We start from the raw sequence: 13023 nt of genomic DNA, 5'->3' as shown, positions 1-13023 counted from the left end.
GGAATATTTTTGACGCGACCCAATTTGACAGGATCTACGGACATTATATGACCCTTTCAATTAACTTGACCACGTTTGATGTCAATGAAACGGGTCTAATATTATCCAGAGAATGGCACCACCATTGTTTTTAGGTAGAGGGATCACTTTGGCGATTTTCCACTCAGGAGGAATCCATGCATGTTTGATTGAAAAATTAACCAGCTGCAATAAGGATGTAGGGGACTCCTCAAAGAGGTTCTTTAACAAGTTTGATGTTACCCTATCAGGGCCAGGAGCAGCTGTTAGTAACCTAAATACTATCGGGGAAAGCTCGGGAAGGGTAATCTAGGTGACAAGCTGAAACTTGTCCACTGACGCCACAAGCGCGGAGCGCAAAGGAAGTACAGAGGCGAAACGCTACTCTAATCCTTTGGCAAATGTCCCAACTGTTTCTATTGCTTCTTGCGGGGTGAAAACACATGAGGGTGAATTTTCTGAAACCGGAAAACGGCATTAACGCTCACGCGCTTTCCAATTGCTCTTAGGTTGCGAGAGACCTGATGCAGACGTCGCAACCTTTCTTTTCCTCGCTGATGGCTTCGCTATTCATTTCTGATATAAACTTTTTCTGCGGTTTTTCTGCCACGGAATTATGAGCCTTCTAAAGGTAACTGACCTGCGTCAGGCGACTATATGCGGCTGTTACATGCAGAGCACAGTGCGGAATTATGAAAGACGAGGACCAGGCAAGCGACAGGACAAGCCCTAGCTTTCAGCTTAGCGTTTATTGTTGATCCGGTGCATATATATACAAATACGAATCTGCAACAGAAGGAATAACGTACCGAAAACAGATAAAACAATGCCCCGTGTCGTTTACACCATGAAATGAAGCTCTTTCATTGATAGTGCCACATAGGGGCTATTGACGCAGCTATCACCTGCCCGTGCTATCTGGGCAGCTTTCACAATTTCCCAAGCGGTGATACAGAACAGTCGTCTTTTCCTGTAGAAACAACGGGGTGGTCTGCGGCGCATTTTGTACAATGGACAGCCAGCTTTCCGTCTGTAGCAATGTTATAGGCTTTTATATTGTGTTCTTGCAGAAACTATGCGAACAGCCGAGCTTCATGAACGTTGTCAAGCAACTAGATAGCAGCGATAATGATTGTCTGGAAATGGTTTTCTCGGCTAAGACTCATACGAGACAATGTTCCTTCCGTGTGACCGTCTCAAAGTCCGGTACGTGGCAGAAGTGTGTCGCGGATTTCTTGCAAATCGAGTTAAAATTTCTTAATATTGTCGATCCGTTCTTGACCAGAGATCCTGGTGCCGCTATTGACTTTAGAATCGCAAGTGACCTGAAAAATATCAGCTTCTTCTGTTGACGCAAAAAAAAAAGTTTTATTCATTACCGCTCGAAGGTGTGCTGTCCAGCGTTGAGGCTGCAATTGACACGTACGGCGCTGTCAATTTTCAAAACGCCTGCGGTGTGAGTATGGGTACTTTTTAAAGGTTTCATTGTTCTATTTGACGTCTACCTTTATTGCCTCTGATAATAACAATTACCTGCGAAAGCGGAGTGTTTGCATAAAGTCGTACACTGCGCTGAGTTGAAGTGATTTATTTTTAGCTCGATGTTGCAAGGCTCTTTTCTAACAGCTGAGAGATCTTAGGATTAAAAAAAAACATTTTGGTAGGCAGATGGCTTTTTAATTGCTTTAGATAGATCTGCTTTTATTGACTATTTTTCAACACTCGTTTAGACGGTCCGTTTGATTTTAGTGACCCTAATGTTTCGTATAAGTTACTCTTGTCATGCATGTTTTAGGCCGCCCAATTTTACGGGTGCATCGCCCGAGCGGGACACCATTAAGTTTTCAGATTTGCAGCTGCGTTGTAAAGGTGATCACGTGTGTTGGTTGCGCGAGCACATAGAGCCAATAAACTTCCTTTACCGTCCAGCTCCGCACATTAAAAGTTGGTAAAGGTAAAGATAAATATTGTGCATTATTCTTTGTCGAGCGCTCTCTGCAAGTCATGCGGACATCTAATAGGAGAAAGAGTTCAATTCCAGGTGAGACGTGTAGAGGCGGCGTGTTTCCCGAAGCATGTTATTATTTCAGTTTCCAAAAGCCTGCATCGCAGAGGGAAGACTGAGCGCCGCGTAACGGACGAACAGACAGCGTAAGATAACAAAGAAAAATAAAAACAAAATACACAGAATGTCCACGCCAATGTGTAAACCTCACAGCACCACTAAACAGAGAAATTCCTATGTCCCAGGAAAGCGGGGCATTGTCTAAAATATTCCACTCTCATGTGGAAGGTACTACATACGTTAAACAAGCAGATGTTTGAGTGCATCTGCAAGAACGCAGCTGAAAGGTCAGTAACATTGCTGCAGACGGCCAACTGTCTGCTCATTGTAAAAAATGTGACGCGAAAGCAGCTTGCCATATCAGAAGAGAATCATTTTGTATCGCCACCGCAACGGCCTGACAAATCGTAGAACCTACCCTGAAAGCATGTGTACCGGTGATGGATGCGTCAGTACGTCGTCTATGACACCATGAAGGAAAGAGCTTGATTCCATGGCGAAGGCGGCAGGTGGCCGTGTTTAATCTGCTTTCTCCATGTTCTTCTTTCCTTCCTAAGGATTCGGATGTGTATAAGTATGCTCCGGACCCGCAAAATTACAGGATTCTACTTCAGTCTTCTTAAGAGCGGAAATGCGAAAGTCTTTCCCATTCCTCCATTTCTCCCTTCATTTCTAAGTGTTCAATTTTTTACTTTTTACTGTATGAAGTTTTGATTATTTATATATTTTTATTTGTTTTTTATTTATTTTTAGAATAAGTAAGCCTTCTCACGCATTCACATCGTTTTTCGTGGAATCAGTCACACAAAACATGCTTCAAACACACCATTTATTTTTACTTTTTGAGTTTATTGATTAAGTAATTGTAATTTATCAACCGAACTTTTCCCATTTCAAGACCTACTACTGCACTACGTAACACAATTAAACTTTTGCACATTTATCGCCACAGAACGACACAATCGTGCGAAAAATTTGCAGACACTTTGCTGACGTGACATAACCATATAATGCTTCCGCAATAATAAAAGCTGAGAAGAAAGCGCTCGTCGTGTCGCTTGTATGGACCTCGTCTTTCGTCATTCCGCGCTATGTATTCCCCGTAAACTACGTATTACCAACATGCACTGGTCGGAGTCAAGCTTTGCTCCGCCGTGCTGAAATCACTTCTTTACTGTGTTGGCAAAGACAGAATAAACAACTGTTCTTTTTATGAGCTTCGAATGTGCTGATGAAAATGCGAAGATGGGTTTTTTTATAATAACGTTCCAAAGCGACTCAGACGATGAGGGACGTCAGAGTGGAGGGCTCCGGATGATTTGGACCACCTGGGGTTCTTTAAAGGGGCCCCGAAACATATTTTCAGTGAATTGTTTTGCCTGTTGGTTGCATAGAATGAATTATAGTGATGCTATTAGCATCAGTCGTACCGCGTATACTGTGGTTTTATGCATTGCATATTGCAATCACTCAGTTCAGCCCTTGGGCGCGGCCGGGCAGCCACCAACCACGTGACGGGACGTCACGACAGCCGGAGGAAAAGCTGGGCCCCAACTCGCGCGGTCGCGCGCGGCCGCAGCCACCACCTGACTCCCGCTCCTCCCGCTAGGGGCGCTGCGCCGGCGCGTGACGTCACGGAGGAAAAGCTGGGCCCCAACTCGCGCGGTCGCGCGCGGCCGCAGCCACCACCTGACTCCCGCTCCTCCCGCTAGGGGCGCTGCGCCGGCGCGTGACGTCACGGAGGAAAAGCTGGGCCCCAACTCGCGCGGTCGCGCGCGGCCGCAGCCACCACCTGACTTTCGCTCCTCCCGCTAGGGGCGCTGCGCCGGCGCGTGACGTCACGGAGGGAAAGCTGAGCCCCAACTGGCGCGGTCGCGCGCGGCCGCAGCCACCACCTGACTCCCGCTCCTCCCGCTAGGGGCGCTGCGCTATGATTGACGTCATGGCATATGTATAAAAGAGCTGCGCTCCTTCGCCGGGACAGTATTATACCCCTGTCACACGGGCATTTCGAGGGCCCTCGAACCGATAGTCTATCGACTCAAAGGCGATCGAGCGCTGCTACACGGGCAGTTTCAATGGCGATCGAGTCAATACCCCATCGAGTCAACGGAGCAGCACGGAACTCCATCGAGATATGCAACGCTTTCTTGGCTTAACCAAGCTAAGCGTGGCCATTTTTAATATTTTAATTAGCTTGCAAAAACAAATTCGTGGCGCTGACGATGTCACTATACAGTGGCGGTTTTTAGCAGCGGATATTACATCAGTTAGTGCGAGCTTGATGACTGGACAAAGAGTAAATATACTGCAAATTGCGTTAATGACTGGAGATACGTTTTGCCAAGTTTTTGTGTTTTATATAAATTATCAAAACCAACTTGTTTGCCCTAGATAAAAGCACTGTAAATCAAATAAAACAAAAACACGCCACCAGAGGCACTGGCTACTTTTTGCATCGAAGGATTTTGCGCTTCTCTGTAAACATCCTACGACCTAGCACTAAACACATATGGCTACTCTCTATGTATCTGAGAGCGGCTTTGCGGAATAGATCTGATCGAGCCATTGGACCCTATAAGCGTTCGTTTCGGTCCCAAGGAAGGATGCGTTCGTTTCACATTTAGCAGGCAGTGCGCATCGTCAGCTTGTGGAGGACAACCGGGTGGCGGCGCGAGATGGCGCCACGTTCCCGTTAACAGCATGCGCTCTTTGCTCGCCGTGACCAACCAGCGTGCTAGGAGCGACGGGCGATGGTAGGCGGTAAGCAGTAGCGGTACGCGCTATGCAAAATGTGTCTGATATCTTGCGCAGGCTGTCACACCGTCGCAGTATCTCGCGCTCGAATTCGGATCCATGAGTAAGGGAACGTCACTGATCAGCGTTCCCTTCTGCACCGTCGACTTGACGGTGAAGCATCGCTGGGTCAGCTGGACGTTCACTTGTAATCATGCAAACGGCGCTACCAGCCTTGACATGAATGAGGTACAGAGAACAGGCAACCATGGAGTGCAAACTTCCGCCACGTGCTAAGATAGGCTGTTTTGATTGGTCGCACTGTGTGTCGTCATTGGGAGAGTGAAATGGGAATATGAAGCTGCCGAAAATCGAGTTGAGGGCAGCATTTTGTTTGCTTGTATTTTGAAATTTCTTCACTGAATAATTAACTCCCGTTCCTAAGCATCGATTCTCGTAATTCTTTTTTAGTCAGCATCTGTGTGACATAAAGAATCTATCTGAATCGTAACCGGCATCCGCTCAAGCGGTGTTTCGTAGCCCCTTTAACGTGCACTGACCTAACACAGTACACGGGGCTCTAGAACTTTGCCTGCAACGAAATTCCACCGCCGCGGCCAGGATGGAACCCGCATCTTTCGGGTCAGCAGCCAAGCACCGTAACCGCTGAGCCTCCGCGGCTGCAGGATGTGCTTTGGATTGCGGGGCTCAAAAGCTGAGGAGACGTGGGATGCAGGTAAGTGAAGCCAGAGGCCGAAAAATGTAATAAGATTATTAACGGGTACTTGGTTTGTTAAAAATTGTCTTGAGGCATTTGGAGAACACTGAATAAATTTGATGTAACTGCTGCTCAACATCGGAGTCGTAACACTTTTTTTCACGAAGTGGTCGGCCACAAATATCAATATTCCAAAAACACGGAACCATTTAAAACGGTCCTTTAATCTTCTGCTGCGCAATGCCAGGTAAATGTCAAAATCATGAATAAGGTGAATAAAATATTTCATGTTTTGCATTTGAACCAGCTATTCAAGTTTTATTGAGGGTAGTAGCCAATGCTGCCTGCACATGTTTTTTACAGCGAAAAACGAAAATCTCGAGTGGCCGTGTCGTGCCATAGAGTCAGAAACTGGAACAGCACAGAAGCCTGTCGCGAAATTTCTGCAAGAAAAACCTAATGTCGACACTTTCGGGGACATTTAAAGCAGAAAGTTTGAATGAAGAAATTGTGTTCCTAAAAGGTAGCCACAGAAAAGGAAGCTTCCAGGATTGTTAATTGTTGTGACGGTATATGTTACACAGTTCCTCAGAAAGAAATCATGTCATTTCCACTGGAAGCTTATTTAAGTGTTATCTTTTTACCACGACTCATTTGTTCACATGCAAATACTCTTTAGTTGATCATCAGATACATCGATACTGAGGGCCGTAGGGTAAAAGTCACACAAACGGCTTGACGAGGTCCATGGCCCCTTACGCTTGACGCAGGCTGACACGGCAAGAAACAGTATACAGTGCACAAACTTATACACATTGAGCATATGCGAGCAGTAAAAAAAAAGAAACTGAGAAAAATAAAAGAGAAAGAAGAAAAGGAAAGAACAAAAAATAAAATTGCGCAGAAAAAATCAGCTCATACAACACGATTTAAATATCAGTGAAGAAGGGGACACAGCATTTGCTTTCCATAGAATGAAATGACGATGTATATTTTCAAAAAAAATGGAATCTGTAATAGTTCGTTGTTAGCCCCGGTACTTTGTCATATGTCCCTGGCCTTGCACGATAGAAAACTGAGAAAGGGTCTTGAAGGGTTTTTTTTTTTTGAAATATGTAGGTTCGTGGAAGACTACTTTGTACTTCTAAAGTGCGACAAATACGAGATTCGAGATTTGTATTTGTCAAACTTATAATACACGAAGTCGAACAACAATTCCTTATATTTCTCAGTGCTTCCAGAATGTCTCAATTCAAAGGCTTTAAACAACGCAGTACCAGTTCATGATTTTATTAAACATTTAGTTCTCTGGCTTCAGTTTACTCTATCCCGGGCTTTTGAATACCGTGGTCAAAAGCCAATCCTTACACATTTATTAGCACATTCGAAGCTCGTAAAAGGAGCAAGTGTTCATTCTACTCTAAACAATGCCGTAAAGAGATTATGTAAGCAGAGAGTGGAGCAAAGCTTGCATAACCGAGTTGGTCGACTGATGCAGGCCGGTTACCCTTCGAATGCTCTGGTTTCCGTGTCATAAAAACTGCAGACAAAAAAGATGGCCGAGTTTTGTATTTAGGATAAATGCTAATTACGTGCAATAGCACTGTTTGGCCATTGTTTTGCAATGTTAACCTTCACTTCGAAATGTTTATAGTGGTTATGCCTTGCTATTCATGAGTTTCCTAAGCGAGTAAAGTGGTATATCAAGAGCATCCTCTGTGTCTGCATGGCAGGCATGAAGCACAGTAGATGCATGACGCAGTGTTTATTTCAGTCGTTGTATGCATGTATATCAGTCACGGCTCCCGTTCTGCGGGTAATCTGGCGTCGTCGGCGGCGCTGTGAGCGGAAAAGCAAGCGGCGAACCTGCCACTTGGGTTACGTGACCTTGCGACGTCATTTCAGCCTGTCAAGCATGAAAAGTGACAAACACCTGTTAACCAGAGAGCAAGAGGGACAAACGGCTTTTTCTGTCAGTGTGGCCGTGAGTGCTAGCGCAGTACAATTTGCGATCAGAAATGGATAGCGGTTGTATCAGCGCGGAAAACGGAAAAAAAGGTTGTCATATCTGCATCTGGTCTGCAGCTACCTGAAAAGAATTGGAAAGCGTGCTAGGGTCGGTGTTGCTTTCTTTGGAGCCTAAGCGACTGCCTAGTCTTGTCAAGAAAGTTAATTCTACAGATAAAAACGCAGCTCCCTGAAAAGGCAGGGTGATAATTTCGTTCGTTGCCACGATGAAGCGGGCTCCACAAGGCTGACAACTGGGCGAGTTGGCACTGATCATCTTAAAACCAGCCGGAAGACAGCACAGGAGAAGACAGGAGCAGAATACGAGGCTGGTCTAACAACTGAAATTTCATTGAAGGAAAGCGGCAAAAGAAGAGCCACAAAGACATGCGCGCGCACAAAACCCAAAAGCAGTGAAAGGGCGAAAAAACAATCGAAAGTCACTCGCGTACTAGTGAATCATCTAAAGAAGCAAATTCGTTACATCGAAGGTATCCTTACCGATGTTGTGAGCCTCAACTATCCCCCGATAGATTTATTTTTCACTTTCATAAACCACTGATGTGTCGCGGAAATCAAGCGTACAAAGAGGCAGGTCGTCCTCCGATTTGCATTCACGAGATTGAACGGCTTCACAGCTGAGAGCAAGGTAGGAAGCCTTTGCGCCGCCGTTAAAAGGAGGCTTGATAAAACTACGGGTAATCGACCGCAGTGCAGAGTGACACATAAAAAAAGAGGTTGACAACTTGCAAAAGTAATGGGGTTTATTGCGCTCCGCTACCTTCTGGTCGAATCTACTACGGACAGATAGGCAGATGTCTCAATATGCACCTGAATGAACACTAACTCTATAGGGGGAAAGCGAATTCTAATCTGGCATTGCACGTTCTTTCTCGTGAATGCAATCAGAGGACGACCTGTCTGTTTGCACGCCTGCTTTCTGCGACACGTCATTAGTTTATGGAAGCGGTAAACAAATCTGTCAGGGGTAGTTGATGCTTTTTAAATCGGTAAGGATAAGCACACGTGTGTGGAGAAGCCGTCGGTAAATCTTCACTGTAAGGAATTTGCCTTTTCAGATGATTCACTAGTACGCCAGAAGCTTTAGAGTGTTTTTTTTTTCGCCCTTTCACTGCTTTGTGGTATTGTGTGGTAGCATCTCTTTGCGGGTCTTCTTTTGCCGCTTTTTTCCAATAAAATTTCAGTTGTTAGTGCAGGCTCGTCTTGTGCCCTACTCTTCGCCTGTGTTGTGTCTTCCGGCTGGTTTTAAGATGAGAAGTGGGCTATTGTTTGCCACTATTCTATGGGAACAAAAAATCGACCAGACATGTCTAAAGGAAAGAACAACGTCACAAGTGTCCACGCCTCAGGTCAAGTGTCAAAGAACTGTCGGGACTGCGAAGAGGGCGATGGCACTAACCCGTGCGAGATATTGTGTAAGGAGTGCATCATGATAGGCAGAAGCCGGGACTCGTTGGCAAGAACATTAACTGAAGAAGAAGACGGCTAGGCTTCAGGATGATTGTATCAGCGCCCTCCCTATGTAGTGCTGTTGGAGAAAAACAAATGTTACCAGCACCGTGAACGTTTACTCGGGCCAGTTGTATATCAGCATTTTTGTGTTCATTAGGCATGACATGTGTGGATTGTTTTTCGAATTCTGGCCGCCAGCGGGGTACTTATACTGGCTGGTGAAGCAGTAAACATTTCATCTGCTAGTTAGCGCTGTGTTGTTCCGTCCCCACTGTCTCTCGTTAATTGCGCTATTGTTATGGATCCTAAGGTAGTGGTACGAAACTGAGGAACTGTGTTCGAAATTTTTCTCGTTGCAGTGAGACAGCATGGTGGTCCTAGCCTTAGTTCTCCTATGCCACTTCGAAAATGAAACATAATAAGGGGAAATGCAAGCAGCTGGGCTTGCAGATGAGCGAAAACAATGCCATAAAGCAATCATGCATGGTCGTAATTAGATGCCACGTACTTTGTGCCGTTAAGGCATTGTAACATTGGTCTGGTGCCCATTTTACGCGTGCAAGAAAACTGTTTTACTCTTTAGGTTGCAGCGGTGTCTACTAGGCGCCTTACCAGTCCGACATGTGAGAGAAGACGAAGTTGCCGACCATGAAGCCGAACATGAGTATAGACTGCGACATGTCCAGCATCCATAGGTTGTCGCACACAACGTTCCACTGCACGAGAAAGGCAGACAATGAAAAATACAAACCGTCAGGTTTCGGAAAAAAAGTGCACAAAATATCTGCTTTAAATTCAGTTCTGCAATGCAGTCGAGAAATTTGATGAAAACAAAACTCTATACAAAATTTTGTCAACACGACGAGGAAGAATTACAGATGGAGCCGTTTAGGGCCTACATGCTCTAACAGTGAATATAACAAATCACAATGAACAAGCGCTGACGGGGCGCTGTAGTCCTAGCCAACGTTTATAACACTTCCAAGGAAAGTTTTTAATGAGTTGGTCTAGCGCCCGTTAGCTTTAGTAACGAATCACATTACCAGGCGAAGACAGGTCATATATTGTCGAAACGTTGGCGAGCGGAAAGAGGCTCCCCTTGTTCATTTTGTACTGCGTTCTCCGGAATCCGCTCTTCCTGCCTTCTCTCTGGTGTCAACAGTAGGTATGGAATTCGCAAACGATAATGACGAAAATTCTGCTCAATTACCGGGTTTTCAAAACACAAGCGCAAAGACTAGGATCGTTGACATGAGAAAACAAAAACTAGCGGAATGAATTTTAGCCACACAACGAAGGGCTCGTTTGCCATTCTTCCCATCGCCTCATAAAAGGGCTGTATGCAAACCAAAATGTAGATATACTATTTTTTTATGTGTGAACCGAGGGCTGGTTTGAATGGAAATTTGTGATGGAACAGCCCAAAACGACGGGACAGGACAGGGGACAGGCGCTGACTTACAACTCAGTTTATTTCGATGAAGCACGGCTTCTTATGCTGTGTATACAAGCACATGCCTTACACCCATATCACTCGTGCACTCTAAAATCACTAAAGAAGGTTTGCAATCATCAAGGTGAATCAACGTTTAACATGTCAAGTTCCTTCTTTCTCAACGCGACGGACGGCGCGCTGATACAATGGTCGCGCTGCCTTGCTATTGATGCTACGTCGATTATTTCGAGGACCAACTGATCTTTGTGTTTCACAAGCACTTTGCACCTGCTGATTTCAGACGCCCAGGTTTCTGAAGGGCAATCTCTGCAAGGAATCCCTTTGTTTCTGCATGCTTGCTTTAAATTCGTTTTGTGTTCTAGTAGTCCTGCGTTCATGCATCTGCCAGTCTTTCCAATGTACTATTCACCACACGTTCTTGGCAACGAATACACCCGGCCTTCGGTGCATTCCACAAAGGGGCTTTTGTGCTTTATCGTGCACCCCTGCATCTCTTTTGTCGGAATAACATTCGCACGTCTGCGAAGGCTATTCAATTTTTTAGGGACAGTACACATTACATTCACTCCAGCTTTTCGACCAATTCTTTTTAAGCGATGCGAAACGTTCGGAATATACGGTATTGCCACCACCTTCCTCCTTTCTGTCCTTTCCTCTGGTACGTCTTGTTGATTAGGCCTAGCACCTCAACAGGTGCTTTCTTACCTGCTTGGCTACAGATACCAGCAGGTACGAGGGGTGACCCGCTGTATCAAACCGATCGGTCTGGAAATGAAGCTAGCTTCCATTTTTGAACGCACGACTTTCTGAAGGCATTGGTCAGGCAAAAGTTCACAAAAGCTCTTTGTGTCAGCTTTGAGTGAGCAGATTAGAATGGGAGTGGCGCCTTCTACCCTCTAGGTTCATATGCCAAACAAACATGCCCTCTAGCAAACTCAAGTCTCAGATCCAAAAATGTCAGAGACCCTAGAACAGGATATTCATGAGTGACAGCAAGTGGCTGCAAAGCTTGAGCAAAGTGACCCATCGTCTCCATGACTATTTCTTCGGTATTCAATCCTTCGACGTCTCAAAGAACATGGTAGTCGACGTACCGAAACACTTTAACATTTGTACCATCGAGACTTATGTTAAGGGTCCTGTCTTTTCGGCAGAGGTACAAATCACTCAGAAAAGGTGCAACACAGGCACTAATGCATACACCGCGTTTCTGTGGACGCTCTTTCTCCTCCCATAGGACGTTAATCGAGTTCAGGTACACAGATAGGATTTTCAAGAAACCCTGAATGGACTTTCCGCAAACATTTTGAAAAGAAACCGCACCGAACCTGTCTATGCATTCAACACATAACAATAATTTGTCCCGAGGAATGGAATATTATAAATCTTTCACATCAGCAGAGCACGCCACAAAGTCTATGCTAGAGTTATCACTTGAAAACCTAGCTATGTCGTCCGAAGATGTTGCCTGAAAAGTGTCGTCAATGGTTAATCGTTTTAATTATGCTTGCAAAAATTTAACAAGCGTTTCTTGTCATTTGCTGCAATCAGAAATTATTCCCCTTGAGGGCCAGTCCGGTTTATCAGTTTTCTCAGTAAAAACACGCCAAGGTAAGAATTCTTGCAATTTTGTATGCCTCGCAGGAGGCCGTCAAGCTTAAGTCTCTTGCAGAACTCTTTCGCAGCTGAGTTTGCCTTCCTAACAAGTGATGTTTTGTGCTCGACAAAAAACAAAACTGTTGGCTTCTAACACCTTACCTTTGTAGAGGTCCTTAGGAATCCTTACAAAGAAGACCTCTTTGTCAGAGGTCAGCAACGCGAGGAAATTGTCTGTCAATGAGCTTACAGTGCGTCCCACTGGCAGGTTTCTGTCGCTCTGTTTTGCAGCGGCTGAAGACCTCGACCCGGTCGGAAACACACCTTGCAGTTTCCGATTCAGGGCCTGCTTTGGAAACGCGTCGAACCATAGCTATCAGCTCCGGCGATGCTTTCTTAAGGCTGATGGCAAACTTCGTCTCAATGCTTAACACTTCGCAGACCGGCTGGCGCAGAACCTCGACGCCATAGTGTAGATCATTTTTTTAGCGTCCGGTCTGGTCATGTCTCTCGTTTTCCAGTTGAAGTCGTCGAGCAGCCTTAACAAAGTGGGGATCTATAAGAACTCACATGTACTGTCTATGGCGCTGCTAGCTATGGCGCCACGCGTTGCTAAAGCAGGCCCTGAATCAGAAACTGAAAGGTGTTTCCGACGGGGTCGAGGTCGTCAGCCGCTGCACACAGAGTGACAAAAACCTGCCAGTGGGACGAAGAGTGAGGTACTTTAAGGACACTTCCCTTGCGTTGGTGATGTCTGAGAGAGAGGGGGTGCTTTTCAGTGATTCCTAAAGACCTGTACAAGGCTAAGGCGTTAGAAGCCATCAGTTCTGTTTTTGGCGAGCACAAAACATCACTTCTCAGGAAGGCAAAGTCAGCTGCTAAGGATCTCTTGAAAGACTTAAGCTTATTGGCGTCTTGCGAGGCATGAAAGTTGCAAGAAATCATACCCTGACA

General features: G+C 45.5%; 1 protein-coding gene across 4 annotated transcripts in view; it reads right to left on the bottom strand.

Moving 5' to 3' along the window:
- Positions 1-13023, bottom strand: part of LOC144116035 (solute carrier family 22 member 4-like) — a 211713-nt gene that overhangs the window by 82988 nt on the left and 115702 nt on the right. For all 4 annotated transcript variants that reach the window (XM_077650698.1, XM_077650701.1, XM_077650699.1 and 1 more), the window contains one exon: positions 9630-9733. In XM_077650698.1, the coding sequence (XP_077506824.1) occupies positions 9630-9733 (104 nt within the window). The remainder of the gene's footprint in view (positions 1-9629; positions 9734-13023) is intronic.

The sequence above is a fragment of the Amblyomma americanum genome, chromosome 1 (genome assembly GCF_052857255.1).
Source record: "Amblyomma americanum isolate KBUSLIRL-KWMA chromosome 1, ASM5285725v1, whole genome shotgun sequence".
Taxonomy (NCBI): Eukaryota; Metazoa; Arthropoda; class Arachnida; order Ixodida; family Ixodidae; genus Amblyomma; species Amblyomma americanum.
Note: the sequence above shows the minus strand (reverse complement) of the source record. Positions and strands in the feature narration are given on the sequence as shown.